The 17073-nt window shown below is 37.1% G+C and overlaps 1 protein-coding gene across 1 annotated transcript in view; it reads left to right on the forward strand.

The window, feature by feature from the left end:
* Positions 1–13525, forward strand: part of RHEB (Ras homolog enriched in brain) — a 58205-nt gene extending 44680 nt beyond the window's left edge. Inside the window, exons 4-8 of the mRNA XM_006873671.1 lie at positions 997–1079; positions 4864–4920; positions 5032–5079; positions 6364–6445; positions 13010–13525. Coding sequence (XP_006873733.1) covers positions 997–1079; positions 4864–4920; positions 5032–5079; positions 6364–6445; positions 13010–13102 — 363 coding nt within the window. The 3' untranslated portion in view covers positions 13103–13525. The remainder of the gene's footprint in view (positions 1–996; positions 1080–4863; positions 4921–5031; positions 5080–6363; positions 6446–13009) is intronic.
* Positions 13526–17073: the final 3548 nt, after the last annotated feature.

Below are 17073 nucleotides of genomic sequence, written 5' to 3' on the forward strand. Positions count from 1 at the left end.
TATAACTATACTGTTAATGTTATTGCTGTTAAGTACCATTGAGTCAATTGCAACTCATAGCAAGCTTGTATAGGATTTCCGAGGAGCGGCTGATGAGTTTGAAACGCCAACCTTGCAGTTCAGACCGACCTTATGGTCAAGTGCTTACCCTTCATCACCACACCAGGGCTCCATACTATTAATAATGTTTGGTACATGTGATATATTCATACCTTTATTTCAGCTTCGAATGAAATGTTTGTATTATTTCTTAACACAATAATGAACACTTCATTGACAACAGAACTTTTTAAAAAATATGATTTAATAATTCTATACCTAAAGCAAAGTTTCTTAAAGCTGCTTTATAACGTGCGGGCCAGTTAACAGTGCTGCACAATATGTGCCTTTTTAATTTCTAAAGTAACTTAGTAAATAAGTTTTTGATTCCCATAGAATATGGGATAGAACATGGACACTTTATCTTTTCCTTTCTTCCCTCTTTTCCTAGGAATTAGAGAAGGTACTTCCTACTGACATCCTAGGTCAGCTAGAGTCAGTTTTGAATTTTGCCTTTAAAGCATATTACCCACAACTAGTCTTAGACAAATCTTTAGTGTTTGCTTTGTTTCTGTACATATTTGTGTACATGCAGTCCACAACTTACAGTGGGGTTCTATTCTGGTGACTCTTATAAGTTGGTGCTGATGTAAGTCGAATACCTCTTTTTTCCCCTAAGTTTTCATTATTATTGCTTTTTATTTAACATTGAACAACTCTGAGTGACTTGAGAGTGATAATTTCATCAACTGCAGCATTGTATGTAGTACACATTACTAACAATAAAACGTATTAAGAAAAAGAAACAGTCATAGCGTGGTTAGTTTGTTGTAACTAAAATTCATTATAACTTACTGATAATATGTGAAAAAATTTAGATATATATTGTGTGTTAGGCTATATTTACTAAATGTATCTATATTGCATTTGCTAAGTATAATTTTTTTTCTTCCATAGGATGAATATTCCATCTTTCCTCAAACATACTCTATAGATATTAATGGTTACATCCTTGTGTACTCTGTTACATCAATCAAAAGGTAATAATCATGCCTAGTGTTTGCTTGAGAATTTGTTACACATAGATAAGCATTAATCTTTAAGAGGATTATGCTGCAAGTAGTAGTAACAATTGAACTTAATTATTAGGCTAAATACTTTTTAGTGATTACATTGTTAAGAAATAATACTATCTGGATAGATGTACTGTAGTAGTGATAGAATGAAAGTTTGTACTGACCTAAACTTTTATTATTGAAAAGGTTGTTGTTGTTGCTGTTGTTAAGTGCCATCTAGTCAGTTCTGACCCATAACGGCCTTATATAGGTTTTTCAAGGAGCAGCTTGTGAGCGTGAACTGCCGACCATGCAGTCCAGTGTATTAACCCACAGCACCACCCCGGGACTCCACATAAAAGTGGGGTTACTGTGTTTGTTAGTCAAGAACACATTTTGTCTCCTCTGTCCATACATTTAACACTGTTCAGGGCATGGCAGGTTTTGGAACAAGGAAATTGAGAACGTTAAGTCAATGACTGGGTTAAGCAGAGCTGTCAGTAAGCAGTAGCAGGGAGCTAAGCACTGAATAAGCACTTCGATCTTTAAAGAATTCATAAGAATTCAATGTCGTTGGAGGGGAGTTTTATGGATATTTAGCTTCTATTGAATGTTTTTGACTTGTCAGCAGATTTACTGTGCTCTATACTTAACATCATAATGTATTAATCATTAACTTAAATAGTCCTCCTCAACAGAGGTAGCCTAGATTTATATAGAAAGGAACTGAGTGACAGAAGGGTCAGTCACTTGCCCAGGTTGCACAGACGTGTGTGGCAGTGCTGAGATTTCTATCCAGGACTCTGACTCCACAATCAGAACCAGTGCTGGTGAATAGAGCGTACTGTGATGGTGGAAATGTTCAACGTCTGCACATGGGAAATGTCAGTGAAATACAATTTAAAATTGAATTATTTAGTCACATTAGCCACATTTCAAGTACTTAATAGCCATCGTGACTAGTGGTGTCTACATTGGACAGTGTAGGTCTAGACTCTTCACCACTGCACAAAGGAAAATATGATGTGTGTTCACAGTTAGTGTTTTATTTAAACTTCTTCTTTAGGATAGGGACATACCATTTCTGTTTTTAAAGTCTTAACTATAAAATGTTTTGAGTTCTGTGGTCATTCTTATAAAAAATAATCCCCATATGTCTATCTGGCCAAGTGGCAGCATCAGTGGGCTCAAGCATGGCAACAGTAGTGAGGCTGGCTCAGGATTGGGCAGTGTTTCATTCTGCTGTGCGTAACGTCGCTATGAGTCAGTACCAACTCGATGGCACCTTACAACAACAATATGTCTGTATAGCCCCTGAAAATACTTAAAGCTAAAAATTTAAAAATAGAAAAGAAGAGGTAATAATTCTTGATCTTCTGAGTATATTTCTTTTTCTACTTTTTAATTTTTCATGAATCATACTTATATTTCCTCTCAGAATGCTGTTCCATATTATTTATTTTTACTTAAAGTATAAATACATTTGTTATTATTACACTTTGAAAAGCAGTAAGTTGGTGTATAATCTGTGTTGAGCAATAGAAAATTATCTAATATGTTTATATTTTGTCACTTAATGTTTGGCTTTATGCCTAAAATCATTGCCTATTTAGTATCTTGTGACTTGGTAGTTTTCTTAAAGACAAGAATACTTTAAATGGTAAAACTTTTAGTCCTTTTATTATACTGTTGTTGTTGTTGTTAAGTGCCGTCGAGTCGGTTCCGACCCATAGCGACCCTGAATAGGGTTTCCGAGGCTGTAAATCTTTACGGGAGCAGATCGCCTCATCTTTCTCCCGCGGAGCAGCTGGTAGTTTCGAACTGCTGACCTTCCGGATCGCAGCCCGATTCGTAACCACTACGCTACCAGAGCTCCTTTACGCTACCAGAGCTCCTTTATTATACTAGTTGTAAATATTTTCTGAACTTTGATTTTATATTTTTTAAGTCTATTAAGGCATAATTCATGTTTACCCTCACTTGGTCACAAAATGCTGAGATTTTCTTTTTAAATGTAATGCCTTATTTAGAACAAATTTAATATACCAATAATTCGATGAATACTATGACTTTATGAATTTACACTGCTGCACTAATTTACTTGAAAACCAACTTGTTCAAACTTGGTTTCATTATTTGTAAAGTATTTAATGCAATTTTTAGAAAAGTATCAATATGGGTTACTTTATAAATTATTAGTCTGAAGAATTTTTAAATTTCTTGATGCATCCATTGACAGATTATCTTTTCATCTCCTTTTTGGGTACATACAAACTAGATGACATTCAAGAATCAAGTTGAAAAGATAGCATTTGTTACTGGGAAGACTTAAAAATTAAGATATTTTAAGATGAAAACTTACTTCCCCAAGGACATCGTGTATTAGAGAAACTATTGCCTAATGGCGTAGCAAAGAAATAAACAACTCATCTTAGCATGTTACTTGAGGCAATCTCTGAGCCTGTCTTGCTTTACTTAAAACGGTTTAGTTTTTTAAAAACACTTTTATCATAGGGGCTATGGTTAAAGCAAACCACTGCCAACTGAAATATTGGTGGTTCGAACCCACTAGCTTCTTTGCTTGGGAGAGATGCAGCAGTCTGCTTCTATAAAACTTGATAGTCTTGAATACCCGATAGGACAGGAGGCCTGGTTCAATGGCCTGGAGGATCAGCAAGGTCAGCAGTTCAGACCCACCAGCCACTCATTGGAAACTCTGTGTAATGTTGCTGTGAGTTGGAACTTGATGGCATTTAACAATAATAACAACTGTGTCCTAAGTGTCACAATGAGTTGAAATTCAACTCAACAGCAGTGGGTATTCATCATAGTAACTCAGTTGAAAAGACATTCTCAATAAACCTCAAGCATGAAGGGATAAGAGAGTAATGGTGTGTGTTTTTTTTAATGTTTTAAAAACATGTATGCTGGAATACGTGGATATTTATTAGTAACCGACGAATATTTTAGTGAAACTTTGAATAAGCTAGTTAGCTGGTCAGAACTGTAAGTTTTTGGTTGAATTTATCCCTAATCTAAATGATAAACATTGTTCATTATTTTGTGAACTATCTTAGATTACTCCTTTAAGAAGCTTCTGTAGAGTTATTCCTTCTGACTAAACAAAATAAAGATTACATCTGTTTTCACAATTTCTAGAAATGGAAAAAAGAACTGGGATTTAAAAGATAGTATGGGTTCTTGTTTATCCCTACTAACAATTTACAACTGTAGACAAGTCACTCTACTGTGCAGTGTCTCCGTTTTATCAACCATCAAGTAGATACGTTGAAATAGGAGACCAAGAAAACAGTTGGCATCAGGTTCCCCTCTGCTCATGCTCTGTGTATGTCAGAGTAGAACTATGGACTTTTCTCTAGAGTTTTCAATTGAGTGGGTTTTTGTTTAGTTTTTTGTTTTGTTTTTGGAAGTACATATCTATTTAGACCTTTCTTCCTAAGCACCTCTGAGTGGACTTGAACCTCCAACTTTTCTGTTAGCAGTGGAACAGCTTCACGGTTTCCACCATCTAGAACTGTGTGTGTTTATTGTGTTTTGTATTTTGCATGTTCCTTGTGCTTATTTTGTATTTATATGGTAGGGCATTTTATATTGTCTTACTATAAACATTTTGTAATACATACTTTAAAAGTTTTTTGGCATGCATTACTAAAAATTCTTGTAAATATAATTATAAATACTTTAAAAATTTTTAATGAGTGTTTACAGACTAAAAGGGATCTCTGATACCATACTTTTTGTATTGTAGCTTTGAGGTGATTAAAGTTATCCATGGCAAATTGTTGGATATGGTGGGAAAAGTTCAGTAAGTAGTTAACCTTTTCTTTATTTGTTTTGTTAGATAAACTAATCAATAGTATCTTCTAAATAGTAAAATCTGGTGCTAACTAGTCTACTCTGGCTTTTATCTTAACAGAATACCTATTATGTTGGTGGGAAATAAAAAAGACCTACATATGGAAAGGTATGATGCTTTTAAATAATAGTAGATTTATAAAATTAAGTCTAAATTGACTAAGTCACTGAAATTCCATTTTTAATCTTACGGCAAGAATATTTTTGACTAGCATCATCTGTTTTTGTGTTCCAAAACATGTGATTATGCATAGCAGAAGCACAACTACAGTATAAATCTCACATATCTTGAAAGTATTTCCTCAAGAAAAGCAACCTTTATATTTAAAAAAATATATATCTTTAGGTTATTCTACTAAACAAGGTTGGTTTGAACCGCAAGGTTGACTTTTCAAACTCAACACTACTCCTTGGAAACCTGTACAGGGTCGGTATGAGAAGGAATCAATTCAGTGGCACGTAAACAACAGCAACATGGGTAAAATACTGAATGATTCAGAAGGTATCAAAAGAAGATGGAAGGAGGAATACACAGAGTCAACTGTACCGAAAGAAATGGCCAGTGTTCAACTATTTCAAAAGGTAGCATATGATCACGAGCCAGTGGTCCTGAAGGAAGAAGTCCAAGGTTCATTGAAGGCATTGTCAAAGAACAAGGCTCAGGAAATGTATGGAATACAAATTGAAAATTTTCAACAAACTGATGCAGCCCTGGAGGCACTCACTCATCTATGCCAAGAAACTTGGAAAACAGCTAGCTGCCTGGCTAAGTGGTAAGAGATCTTATTTGTGGCCATTCTAAAGAGAGGTGACCCAGTGGAATGTGGATCATTGGACAATATCATTGATAACGCATGCAAGTAAAATCTTGCTATAAATAAACTCAAAAATGGCTGCAACAATGCATTATTAACAAGGAACTGCCAGAAGTCCATTATGCTTGGTAAAAGTGGAGAGTCAGTGAAAGAGGATGACCACCCCCCAGCTAGATGGATTGGCACAGTGGCATTAACAATGGACTCAAGTGTAACAACAATTGTGAAGGATGTTACAGGACCAGGCGGTGTTGCATTCTGTTTTGTACAGAGGGTCGCTGTGAGTCGGAAATGACTCAGGGCCACTTAAGAACATAAGACAATGTCTGTTCTGTTCCCCAACTCTTAGTTGTTGTTAGGTGCCTTTGAGTTGATTCCAATTCATAACAAACCTGTATGGGGTTTCCAGGGAGTACCTGACTGTAGCATAGTTAAAACGATCCTCTCTGTTACACTTGCTGATACTGTTGAGAACATGATTCTGCTTCATAAGGAAAGAGAGGTTAAAGTGTTGCCTGATTTCATGTTGTTATATATGATGAAGGACAAACTAATTAGAATTTCCTTTTTCCCTTTAGGGTGATCAGTTACGAAGAAGGGAAAGCTTTAGCAGAATCTTGGAATGCAGCTTTTTTGGAATCTTCTGCTAAAGAAAATCAGGTACATATTTATAAAACTGAACTTAGCATAGTGTTCCAGCATTTTACCTTCATCTCCATCACTCCTGGTTCATTTCTAGCCTTCTGTCAATTCTAATACCATTTTTTGTGGTTGCTTTAACAAGATGTACTCATTACATTTTTATAAATTCTGCCAGGATTCTACTTAGGACAGGACCTAGAATATGTGGAGGACACACAAATTCATAGGAAAGGAAACACTGCCTTTTGTAAACATTTTCATTTTATAGTAAAGGCTATTACACAGATAGTTGCTACCGTGGAAAACAAAAGAGAATTATTCATAATTGTTCATTTGGCAATAATTTTATAATTACATCTCTTCTCCCTTTTCTGTGGGATAAAAGTGAATCGGTTTAATATTTTTAACATAGATAATATTATGACCATTTGTTACCAGTAGGACCTTGATGACCCCAGGTGGCATATTGGGCTGGGTGTTGAGGTGCTAACTGCAGAGTCACCAGTTCAAACGCACCATTCACTCTGCAGGCGATGAGAGAAAAATGAGCTTTCTGTTCTCGTAAAGAATTACAGCCTCAGAAACCCTGTAAAGGATCACTATGATTTAGCACACAGCAACAGCAGATGTTCTTAAGAGATGTGTCCTAGAAAAAGACATAGATTCTATTTTTGAAGGTTTTGCGTTTTCCTTTTTCTTCTGTTGCTTTAATTTAGATTATGGTCTCAACCAAACCTTTAGTGTCTTAACTTGTTTTCTACTTTCATTATTCCTCTAGTAAACTAGTCTTCTAACTGACTAAAGCTACAAATCAGATTGTCATCCTCCACTCAGAAACTACCACTAAGTGTCCTATTGTCCATAGAACTAGCTTAATATTGAGGGCAGCATATGATTTATTCTCTGACTCCACACCATTACTTTTTTGAGTTACACGGAATCATTTTAGCAAGCATGGTGCTTTTAAAAAGACCTCACCTTTATGAATGCTCTTCTCTGATTCAAATGATCCTTTTTTCTAATTAAGTACTTACATTCCTAGGGTTTTATACTTTTTTAAAGTGCTTTTTAATATGCTCATCTCAAGTAAGATGAGTTAGTTTCCATTTCTTTGAAACTATAGTTCAGTGAAAGTAAAACTAACTTAACTCTTGGTGTGGATAGTTAGCAAATAGTTGACTTGGTGTTCTTCTGTCTGCTTTTATCCCATTATTAAGATCAGTAGTCCTCAAGGCTTGGCTAAAATTTTAACCTTCTCATTGACTCCTTGATTTATCAGCTAAAATTAATAATGGTTTCCTATGTTCCTTAATTATTCTGAGATCTGAAACCATAATATTCAGCACAATGTTTTTGTATCATAATATATTTGCATTCAACATAGGTATCCCTTGGTACTCAGATTTGTTAGGTTCTACTATTCAGATACGGTGCTCTGGTAGTGTAGTGGTTATGAATCAGGCTGCGAACCACAAGGCCAGCAGTTTGAAACTACCAGCTGCTCCACGGGAGAAAATTGAGGCTTTCTGCTCCTGTAAAGAATTACAGCCTCGGAAACCCTGTTCAGGGTCACTATGGATCGGAACCGACTCTACGTCACTTAACAACTGCAACTATTCAGATAGTGAGAGATATTAAAACTATATAATAGTTCCCAAGTTTCTGGTACCTGAGGTATTTATCTGAGTCAGTTCAGTTCCTGAGTACAAGATAGTGAGAATTCAGGTGGCAAGAGTTTCAAATAGTAAGAGATAGCTGTTATTTTTAATTGAGTGAAATTGCTTACTGTGTTCCTACCCTATCTTTAGATCATCTAGTTAAACTGTCTCATGTTAGAAGTGAGGAAAGAAAATTACTTTTCTGAGCTCACTATATACTTATATGGTAATGAGACTAGGACTTTAGGACTCAGCTTTAAATGTAGCCCTGTTACAATTCTCTTGTCCTCTACTGTGCCATGCTTTCTGATTGATGGGATGGGGGCGACGGGGGATTGTACACAACTCAAGTGTAAGAGATAGAATGTGTGCTCTTGGTGGTGTACAAGCTGGGGACTGTGTATATTCATTAGGGAAAAATGACATTCATTTTCTTAGGGGCTGTGGTAGTATTGGGATAATAAAGGAAATATCCTTAGTTTTAGGAAGCATAAACCTAACTACTTAGGAGTCAAGTCTCATAATGTCTGCAGTTTACTTTTAAATGGGATGGATTATAGTATTGATAGGTGAATAGGTAGAATGGGCAAACACGTATGGAAAATATGTTAACAGTCTAGATAGTGGATGTGTGTGGTTATTGTGCAGTTCTTTCCATTTCTATGTGCTTCAAATTTTTCATAAAAAAATTGAGGATGGCCAAATGTAGTTGAGTAGTCTACAGGCTAACTTTGGATTCTATATGCCACCTTCACCCTATTTGTTTCTCTTTGGTGAACATGTTGGTCCTATAGCAATTAAATATTCTAGTTGACATTATAATAAAGTAGACATCATTGGCAATATTTCATTATTCACAGAATTTAATCTAACTCTGTGTGTATGCAGGTTGGGGTTGGGGTGGAGGATAAGGAGAGACAGAGAGAATTACTCTTGTCACCAGCTTCAAAGATACCTATGGGCTCTACCCATTGTAATTAAGAGGGATTTTGTTCTAATAAGGCATATTGCCTTGGGTAAATTTAATCTTTTTGAGTAGCCTGTAATTTGTTTATAGTATGTTATTAAACTATTTAGTTTCTGAATGCAGGCCTTTTCTGTAGATTATGTTGTGCTTTACTATAATTTAAGGCTTTTAATATAGTTCTAGATAGGTTTATTCTTTGATCTTTTGATTTTGTTAGAAGGTAGCATACTGCTGTTTGAGTACTCAAAAGACGGATTGGGCTGAATGCTTTTAGAAGTTAAAATGAACAAATTACTACTATAAGTATTTTAGATTTTGATTTATTTAGCAAATTTATTATCTAAGCCACTCTTTCTACTTTCCCTCTTGGTCAGCTTAGATTCTATGATTCATAGTTCAGCAAAGTAGGCAAGTACATCTTAAGCAAAACAAATGCTATATGCTCTAGTATTAACATCATTTCAGTAAGTTCCGATTTTGTATGAAATGGTTCCTGTAATGTAAGAAGAATCTTGTATTCAAATTATGCAAATTCATGGTATCACTGGATGATACGGTAAAATGTTCTAATCAAATACCTTAGTGGTCTCTGTGGGTATATCTCAGATATCTGTTATAGTCTCATTGTGTTTTTCTCATTTTGTCTTTGAAAGTAGTGTCAATAAGTAGCTAATCCTAAACAACCCTTACGTAAGAGAACAACTTATTCTTTGATTTTTAGTCGATAACCTTAGTTAATAAAATGATTACAGTTCATCTGTCTTAATAGGAAGGTACATATATTAACAGGCTTGAAAGCATTCATAGAAAATTTTCATTATCTTCTAATTTCATATTTCCATGACCTTTTTGAAGCTCCTTTATACACAGACACACACAGAGACAGACAAAAACATGGTCAGTCAAAATGTCTTGCTACAAAAAATCATCAAAAACCTTTAGCAAACAGATCAAAATGTGAAGCCATTATGCCTCTCTACATATCTTCCATCTCCTGAAGGCAATGTTTCCATCTGTAACCTTCCCCGCCAGATGCAGCACTTTTGAATTTGTTGTCATTGTTAATTGCTATTGAGTTGGTTCTGGCTCATACCTACCCTCTATAGGGTTTCCAAGGAGCAACTGGTGGGTTTGAATTGCCAACCTTGTGGAATCCTAGTGTGGCGCCCTGGGTTAACGCACTGGACCACAATGTCAATTTGAACCGCAGGGTCATCAGTTGAAATCTACCAGCTGCTGCTCTGAAACCCTATTCAGGGTCACTATGGGTCAGAACTGACTTGATAGCACTTAACAACTACAGTAGGATTTCTGAGGAACAACTGGTGGGTTTGAACTACCAACCTTATGGTTCACAGTCTAGTGTGATCCTACAGCGCCATTAAACCTACACCACATTAAAACAGTAGTTTTAGAATTCTTAAGGGATTCACGTTGCATTCCCTTTTCGTGTTCTTTGAATTTGTGAAGTCTGAGGGTGCAAGACCAGGGCTGTAGGGTAGGTTTTGTAATAAGGTTTCCCAACGAAATTTTTACAGGCCAGACCTTACTACCTGTGAAGAATGAGCATGTGCATTTTCGTGATGGAAATCATTCCTTGGCATAACTTCCCTAGCTTTTTTCTCACCAGGGTTCTGTTTAAGCCCCTATGATTGTCTTCTGTTTGAGAAAATCTGTCAAGATGACCCCTTAGGAATTAAAAAAAACAGTTGCCATAAATGTGTAGCTGATCTCATGGCCTTGAGTGGGCTTTTTTTTTTTTTAAGGCACTTTAATGAGACTACCACAGGTGTGTTACTGAGAGAATTTGTCTGCAGCCATCCATTGATTGATTGCAGAGATATGTTTAAATGTGTTTTGTTTGGAATAAACCCATCCATGTAGTAGTAATATTTTTTTTCCTAACCCTTTGTGTGTGAGAGAGAAAGACTGCGCTCACTGCCATTGACTTGATCCCAACTCAGAGTCATATGATTATATCAGTTTGTTTGAAATTTTTTGTTTTTATTTTTCAATAAAGGCTGTCAAATATAGCCTGTTTGTAATTTGTGTTCTTTAGCAAAAATACAATGTTTTAGCCAGAATTCAGTCAACCAGTAACTAAGTGCACCATAGGAAGAATTGTTACTATTTAAGAGTAGTGCTCTTAGATGACCTGTGAACTCTGGTGTCTATTTTCCATTCTGTTTTATTACCTGGTAGTGAGTGTTACCTTTTCCTTTAGCAGTTTGTGAAAGAGAGTGTACTTTGACAGAGTGAGATCACACAGATAATCAAGGCTAGTGCTGAGATTTATATAAAGAATCAAATAACTGGGATAGTTTCTTTTTCTTGGTGTGTATCTTTCTGAATACTTTCTGTGTATTTTTTAGAATCAGCTAAATAACACGTTTGTATAATTGTGGAAAAGAGGGACAGAAATAGATAAAGGATGGAGGAAATGTAAGTGGGGAGAATTGCTGAAGCCAGTGACATTGATAGGCAAAAGAGAATGGGAGTTGGCTTTAGATTAATTAGAAAAACAGGCATCTCATTCATCCCAACAGGAAAGAACACTAAGTCTGTGAGCCCAGACTGAGTGGATGGATTCACTGAAGGGAGTATGCAGTTATCTAATGAATGCTGCTTCTGTTTCCCCAGTAAAATGGAAAACAGGGTTATCAGCTGAGTGTGAGAATGGGGGCTGAGGAGTGGGGGTGGGGTGTTAGAAATTTGAGGAGAAAGGAGAAGACATGAAATATTCATCTGGGAGAGTGCACCAGTGTGGTTGTGGGCAGTACTAGGGACCCACTTTAGATTCAAGGCCAGGGATTTAAAGAGGACAGGAGGCAGAGAGTTTTCTGTATGGTTGCGAGCACCATGTGGCAGTGAGAGGGAAGTTGAAGTATAGTGGACCATGGAATCTAAGCTGGCCAAGGAGAATAGGAAGCAATTTAGGAATTGGGGAAATGTAGGAGGATTAATGAATTGTAGCTCCCTGTAGGATTGAGAATTGTTAATATTTGAAGTTGATGGTTGAGGAGGTGTGGCTGTTGGTAATGATAAGGTCTAGGCACTGCTTTGCTCCCCTTTGGTGCTTTTGAAAATGAATTCTCTTTGAATTTTCACTGACTACAGGTGGTGCTATTGGCATTTAAAGGGCAGGGACTGACAATACCAGAGTTACTTCATTGTAAGCAGACTTTGTGCTCCAATTGAGAACTCCTTGTGAAGGACTAGTATGGCTTGATCATAAGAGTGTGAGACTGACATTATCAGAGAAGAAAAGGCCAAGTATCTGAAAGACTACAATGTTGAAAAGGAAGTCTTGTGGGTTAAAATAACCAAAGACACATCCATGGAGTGATGATAGAGGACTGATGACGAGCCAGGAGGGGTGAGAGGAGGTGGCCCAAACCTGATGTGACGCTGTGGGTTAGTGCTCCAGACTGCAAAGCCGTTTGAACTGCAAGGCCAGTGGTTCTAGATCACCAGCTGCTCCTCGGAACCCTAGATCGCTATGGGTTGGAACCATCTCAACGGCGCTTCACACACATAATGAGGAGGGCTAGAAGTGATACATGTGGTCTCGTGGTATAAGTTTAAAAACTGGGAGGTTTAGGAAAAAGGGGCTTGGTAAAGAGCCAGAGGGAGGGCCCCGACCACACTGTGAGTCTTGTAATAGGAGAAATAGGAGATAGAAACTGGTTCCCTCTTGAAAGGGCTGCAGGGAAAGCAGTGACTTTAGGGAATATGGGAATAGAAAAGTGAAGAAGGAATGTGCTGATGCTCAACCTTCAAATTCCGAGGGCGCAGTAGAAGGGAAAGGGTGTATGCCTGCCAGTGCTTCCAAAAGGTCGAGTCGTCTGGTGCAGTTCTACTCTACACACGTGGTCACCATGAGCTTGACATCATCTAATGTAACAACAACAGCAACCCTTTCAAACTGACAGCTACTGTGATTTTGTTTCTTTTTAGACTGCTGTTGATGTTTTTAGAAGGATAATTTTGGAGGCAGAAAAAATTGATGGAGCAGCTTCACAAGGAAAGTCTTCGTGCTCAGTGATGTGATTCTGCTGCATAACCTGAGGACACTGGGAATATATTTTACCTGAAGAAGCAAACTGCCCATTTTCCTTTAAGATAAACTACGCTTCTTTTTTCTTCTGTTAACCTGAAAGACATCATTTGGGTCAGAGCTTCCCTGCCTCTTCCCCACTCCCACTTTCAGATTCTGTTAAACTCTGACTGTCCAAATGAGTTCACTTCCATTTTCAAATTTTAAGCAATCATATTTTCAATTTATATATTGTATTTCTTAATAATATTATGACCAAGAATTTTACTGGCATTAATTTTTCAGTGTAGTTTGTTGTTTAAAATAATGTAATCATCAGAATACCTATTGTTACACTACTCTAAACTAAGCTTGATACATCAGTGTTTATTTCATTGTGTTAAATGTATACTTGTAAATAAAATAGCTGCAAACCTTAATCCTTTGTGCTACCTTAATACAAGGCTTGTAGAGACTTAAAACCTTATTCTCCTTAGAATTTCCTTCTTTAGGAGATCTCTAGATTGAATTCCAGGAACTGGGAGGGAGGGTGTGGTTACAGAAACTAGCTTGGCAACTCTGACAGGCGCCTGCTGAGCCTCAGTGGACTGGACGACAGGCGGGCACCTGGACTTTGGTGGCAAATGGAGAATTTGTAAAATGTGTAAAAAGAGCTGGCATGGATTCAAATGGACTAAAGCCTGGGGAGGTGTATGAAGGGGAATTGCTCCCCAGTAATTACTATATTCTTAACTTTTACCCTAAAAATTGCTATACCTCAATTGAATATTTAGTGACAGGCAGATCTGCAGTGGATTATTTAGTATTCTTTTATCTGTTTGCCTGTCTATCCTGCTACTTGAAGAAAAGGAAATGTTAAGATTTGCCTATTATTATCCATGAACTCCATTTTAAAGGATGGGGATATTACTGGTAAGTGTGTTGGGGCTTCATAAGTCACATAAAGCATTGAGGGAGAAATGGTGTGATGTGTGTGTGTTTTTCACTTTGGAGTCGGGCAGTGTTTTTTAAATGATACCCGTTAGTAGCCTTTCCAGTTAATGTTTCACAGGGCCATTATAACATTTAAGCAACTGAGCTGTAATGAAAAATTAATATTCAATAAAATTTGACAAGTCAGTATTGTCGCTTATTAACAGGGTTTGTCTTAGGCCTTGGAAGAAGTAGAGCCTGAATGCTCCCAAAATGGGAAGATGGGGGACTTTTATATTCATTGAACCCTGCCATCAGGAGGAAACAGTCCCTGGAGAAGGATGTTCTGCCTGGTGAAAGTTGAGTGTCAGAGATAGAGAAAGCCCCCTAAAGAGATGGACTGCCACCGTGATCGGAGCAATGGCCTCCAACAGCAATTGTGAAGATGGTGCAGGACTGGGCAGTGTTGGCGTTCTGTTGTGCATGGGGTTGTGTTAAGGGTCGAGTTGACTGGCACTTAACATTCTTTGACCTGAAAGTTTTATCAGGTTCTGTAAAATCTGGGTCTAGTTCATGCAATAAACCTTTGTCATCTGAAAACTTTTATCTATGTAAATGGGAACTTCTGACAGCATACTTATGCTAGAAATGTAAGTGTTACTTACCAGAATGGCCCTTTTGAGGCCTGGATCACATATAATTTTGGTTGGAGATTATATCATTTGCATGTTATATGTCGTTCATTAATTCTTACAAATACTAGTTGAGTACCTACTATGCCAGGCACTGTTCTTAGGACACAGCAGTGTACACAATAGAGAACTTTCTACCCTTGTAGAACTTACGTTGTTTAGTTAACCTTGATGACAGACACCACAGGGTCAGCCTACTCCTTTCCAGTGCAGCGACCCCCCTCTACAAGGTATTTAATTTATCTGATGGGCAAAGCATCATTAAACATCCCAACATCTTGTTTTAAGGTTCAAGACTTACACTAATGGGGGAGTCCATTAACCTCATGATGGTGGAGGTCAACAAATGGTATTTATTCCACGCTAGTTTTCTGGTTTGGTTCAAACTTCCCCTGTGAAGTAAGCATATCCTGTTTTACATTTGAGAAAGCAGTCTTAGAGGGCTTAGGTGATTGTCTTTTACATGTTATCATTTATGAAATGGAGATGAGCCCTGCAATGAATGTTAAAGCATAAGTGGTAATGTTTTCCTGATTGGTGAGAAAACAGCAAACAAAAATAGAAAATTAGAGATACATTCAAAACTGTCAGATCAAAATTTTGGTTTCAAAATAAAAACAAAATCCACTTGAATTTTGATTTAAATGTAGCTATTTTCCTAAAACTAAATTGCCCATCTACTCTTAACCCACTAGATAAGAAAACTAGAAATTTCAGAAGTATCCTTATCAAGTCCCTTGATACCCTTCAACCAACCTATCAGCAAACGTTAAGGATCCTGCCTTCGGAAATGTATTTGTATCTTGTCCACTTCCTTTATCTCTACTATTGGACTGCTCCAATAATATGCTCTCCAAACCATTTGCATTGCATCTAGAGTAAACTTAAGGCGTAGATTGTATCATGTCATTCCTTTGCTTAAAATTGTTCAGTGGTGATTGTACCAAAATCCAAACTTCTATCATTAAAAGCCCAGTCTGTTATTCTGGACCTCATCTGCCGCCCTGATTATGGTTAGTCACTGTTCCTGGAACCAATACGCATTCTCCTCCTATGATACTTCTGTGACTGCTCTTCCCTGTGCCTTCTCATCATCCAGGTCTCAGCTTAACATCTGTCACAGGCTGGCTTTTTGGGTGTGTGTGAATTGAGTGAAGGTTCACAGAACATTCAATTAAGTTATACGCTTGGTGTCATTACCATTGTAATCCCTTCCCTGTTCCATCAGCAGTATTTTCCACTATTCACATTTCTCCCATGTGTCTTCCACTACCTTCATCTTTCCTGTACCAACCACCATTTGTATATTGCTTTCCCCATCACCCAAGTTAACATGTCTAACCTCTACCCCATGGATTATTTTCTCTTCCCTTCTCTCCCATCCGTGGTAACCATCATAGATGTTTCTATTAGCAAGAAAGCCTTTTTACAACAATGGTCTTATACAATATTTGTTCTTTTGTGATTAAGTTTTCTAGCATAATGTCTAACAAGTTCATCCATGTTATGAGGTGTTTCTCATCATTCCATTGGGTGTTATGTACCAACCTTTGTTTTTAACCATTCTTCTGTTGATAGACATTTAGGCTGTCTCTCTGTCTTTTTGCTATTAATGGGTAGTAGTATTATGTTGAAATCTTTGGATTCACATAAGTTTCTAATTTTTAGCAGATCCCATTCATCTGTTTTATCTTCTGTTTGTGTGTTGTCAGTTATGTTTGACAGTGTATCTATCAGAGCCCGTAAATTTGTCCCTATTTTTTCACTGATGAGCTTTATAGTTCTAGGTTTCACATTTAGATCTTTAATCCATTTTGTTTGTTTGTTTTTTGTATTGTGTGAGATGTGGTTCTTGTTTCATTTGTCAAATAGATTTCCAGTTTCGTCACCACCCTTGTTGAAGAGACTCTTACCCATTTAATGTGTTTTGGTTCTTTGCCAAAGATCAACTGACTGTAGGTAGATGAATTTACTTCTGTATTCCCAATTCTGTTCCACTGCTCTTTGTACCTTTCAATGTACCAGTAAGTACCAGGCTATTTTGACTACCATGGCTGTGTATTAGGTTTTGAGATTGGAAAATGAGAGACCTACTACTTTGTTATTTTTTAGTAATGCTAATTCCTATGTCTTTTCCTTTCCATTTTTTTTTTAAATGTTTTATTGTGAATTATGTGATAGTTTACATGGGAGAACATTAGTTTTACATTCATCCTATCGTATATTGTTTCATTGCTGCGGTTACAATCCCCTCCATGCATTGTCAACCAACCAAAGGGTATATACCCTACAAGCCTGCCCCCTCCTCCCCTCCTTGTCATCCGCACACAGTCCTTCTCCCTCTCTGTGTCTAAAGTCCC

The sequence above is a fragment of the Chrysochloris asiatica genome, unplaced genomic scaffold (genome assembly GCF_000296735.1).
Source record: "Chrysochloris asiatica unplaced genomic scaffold, ChrAsi1.0 scaffold00249, whole genome shotgun sequence".
NCBI classification, from domain to species: Eukaryota; Metazoa; Chordata; class Mammalia; order Afrosoricida; family Chrysochloridae; genus Chrysochloris; species Chrysochloris asiatica.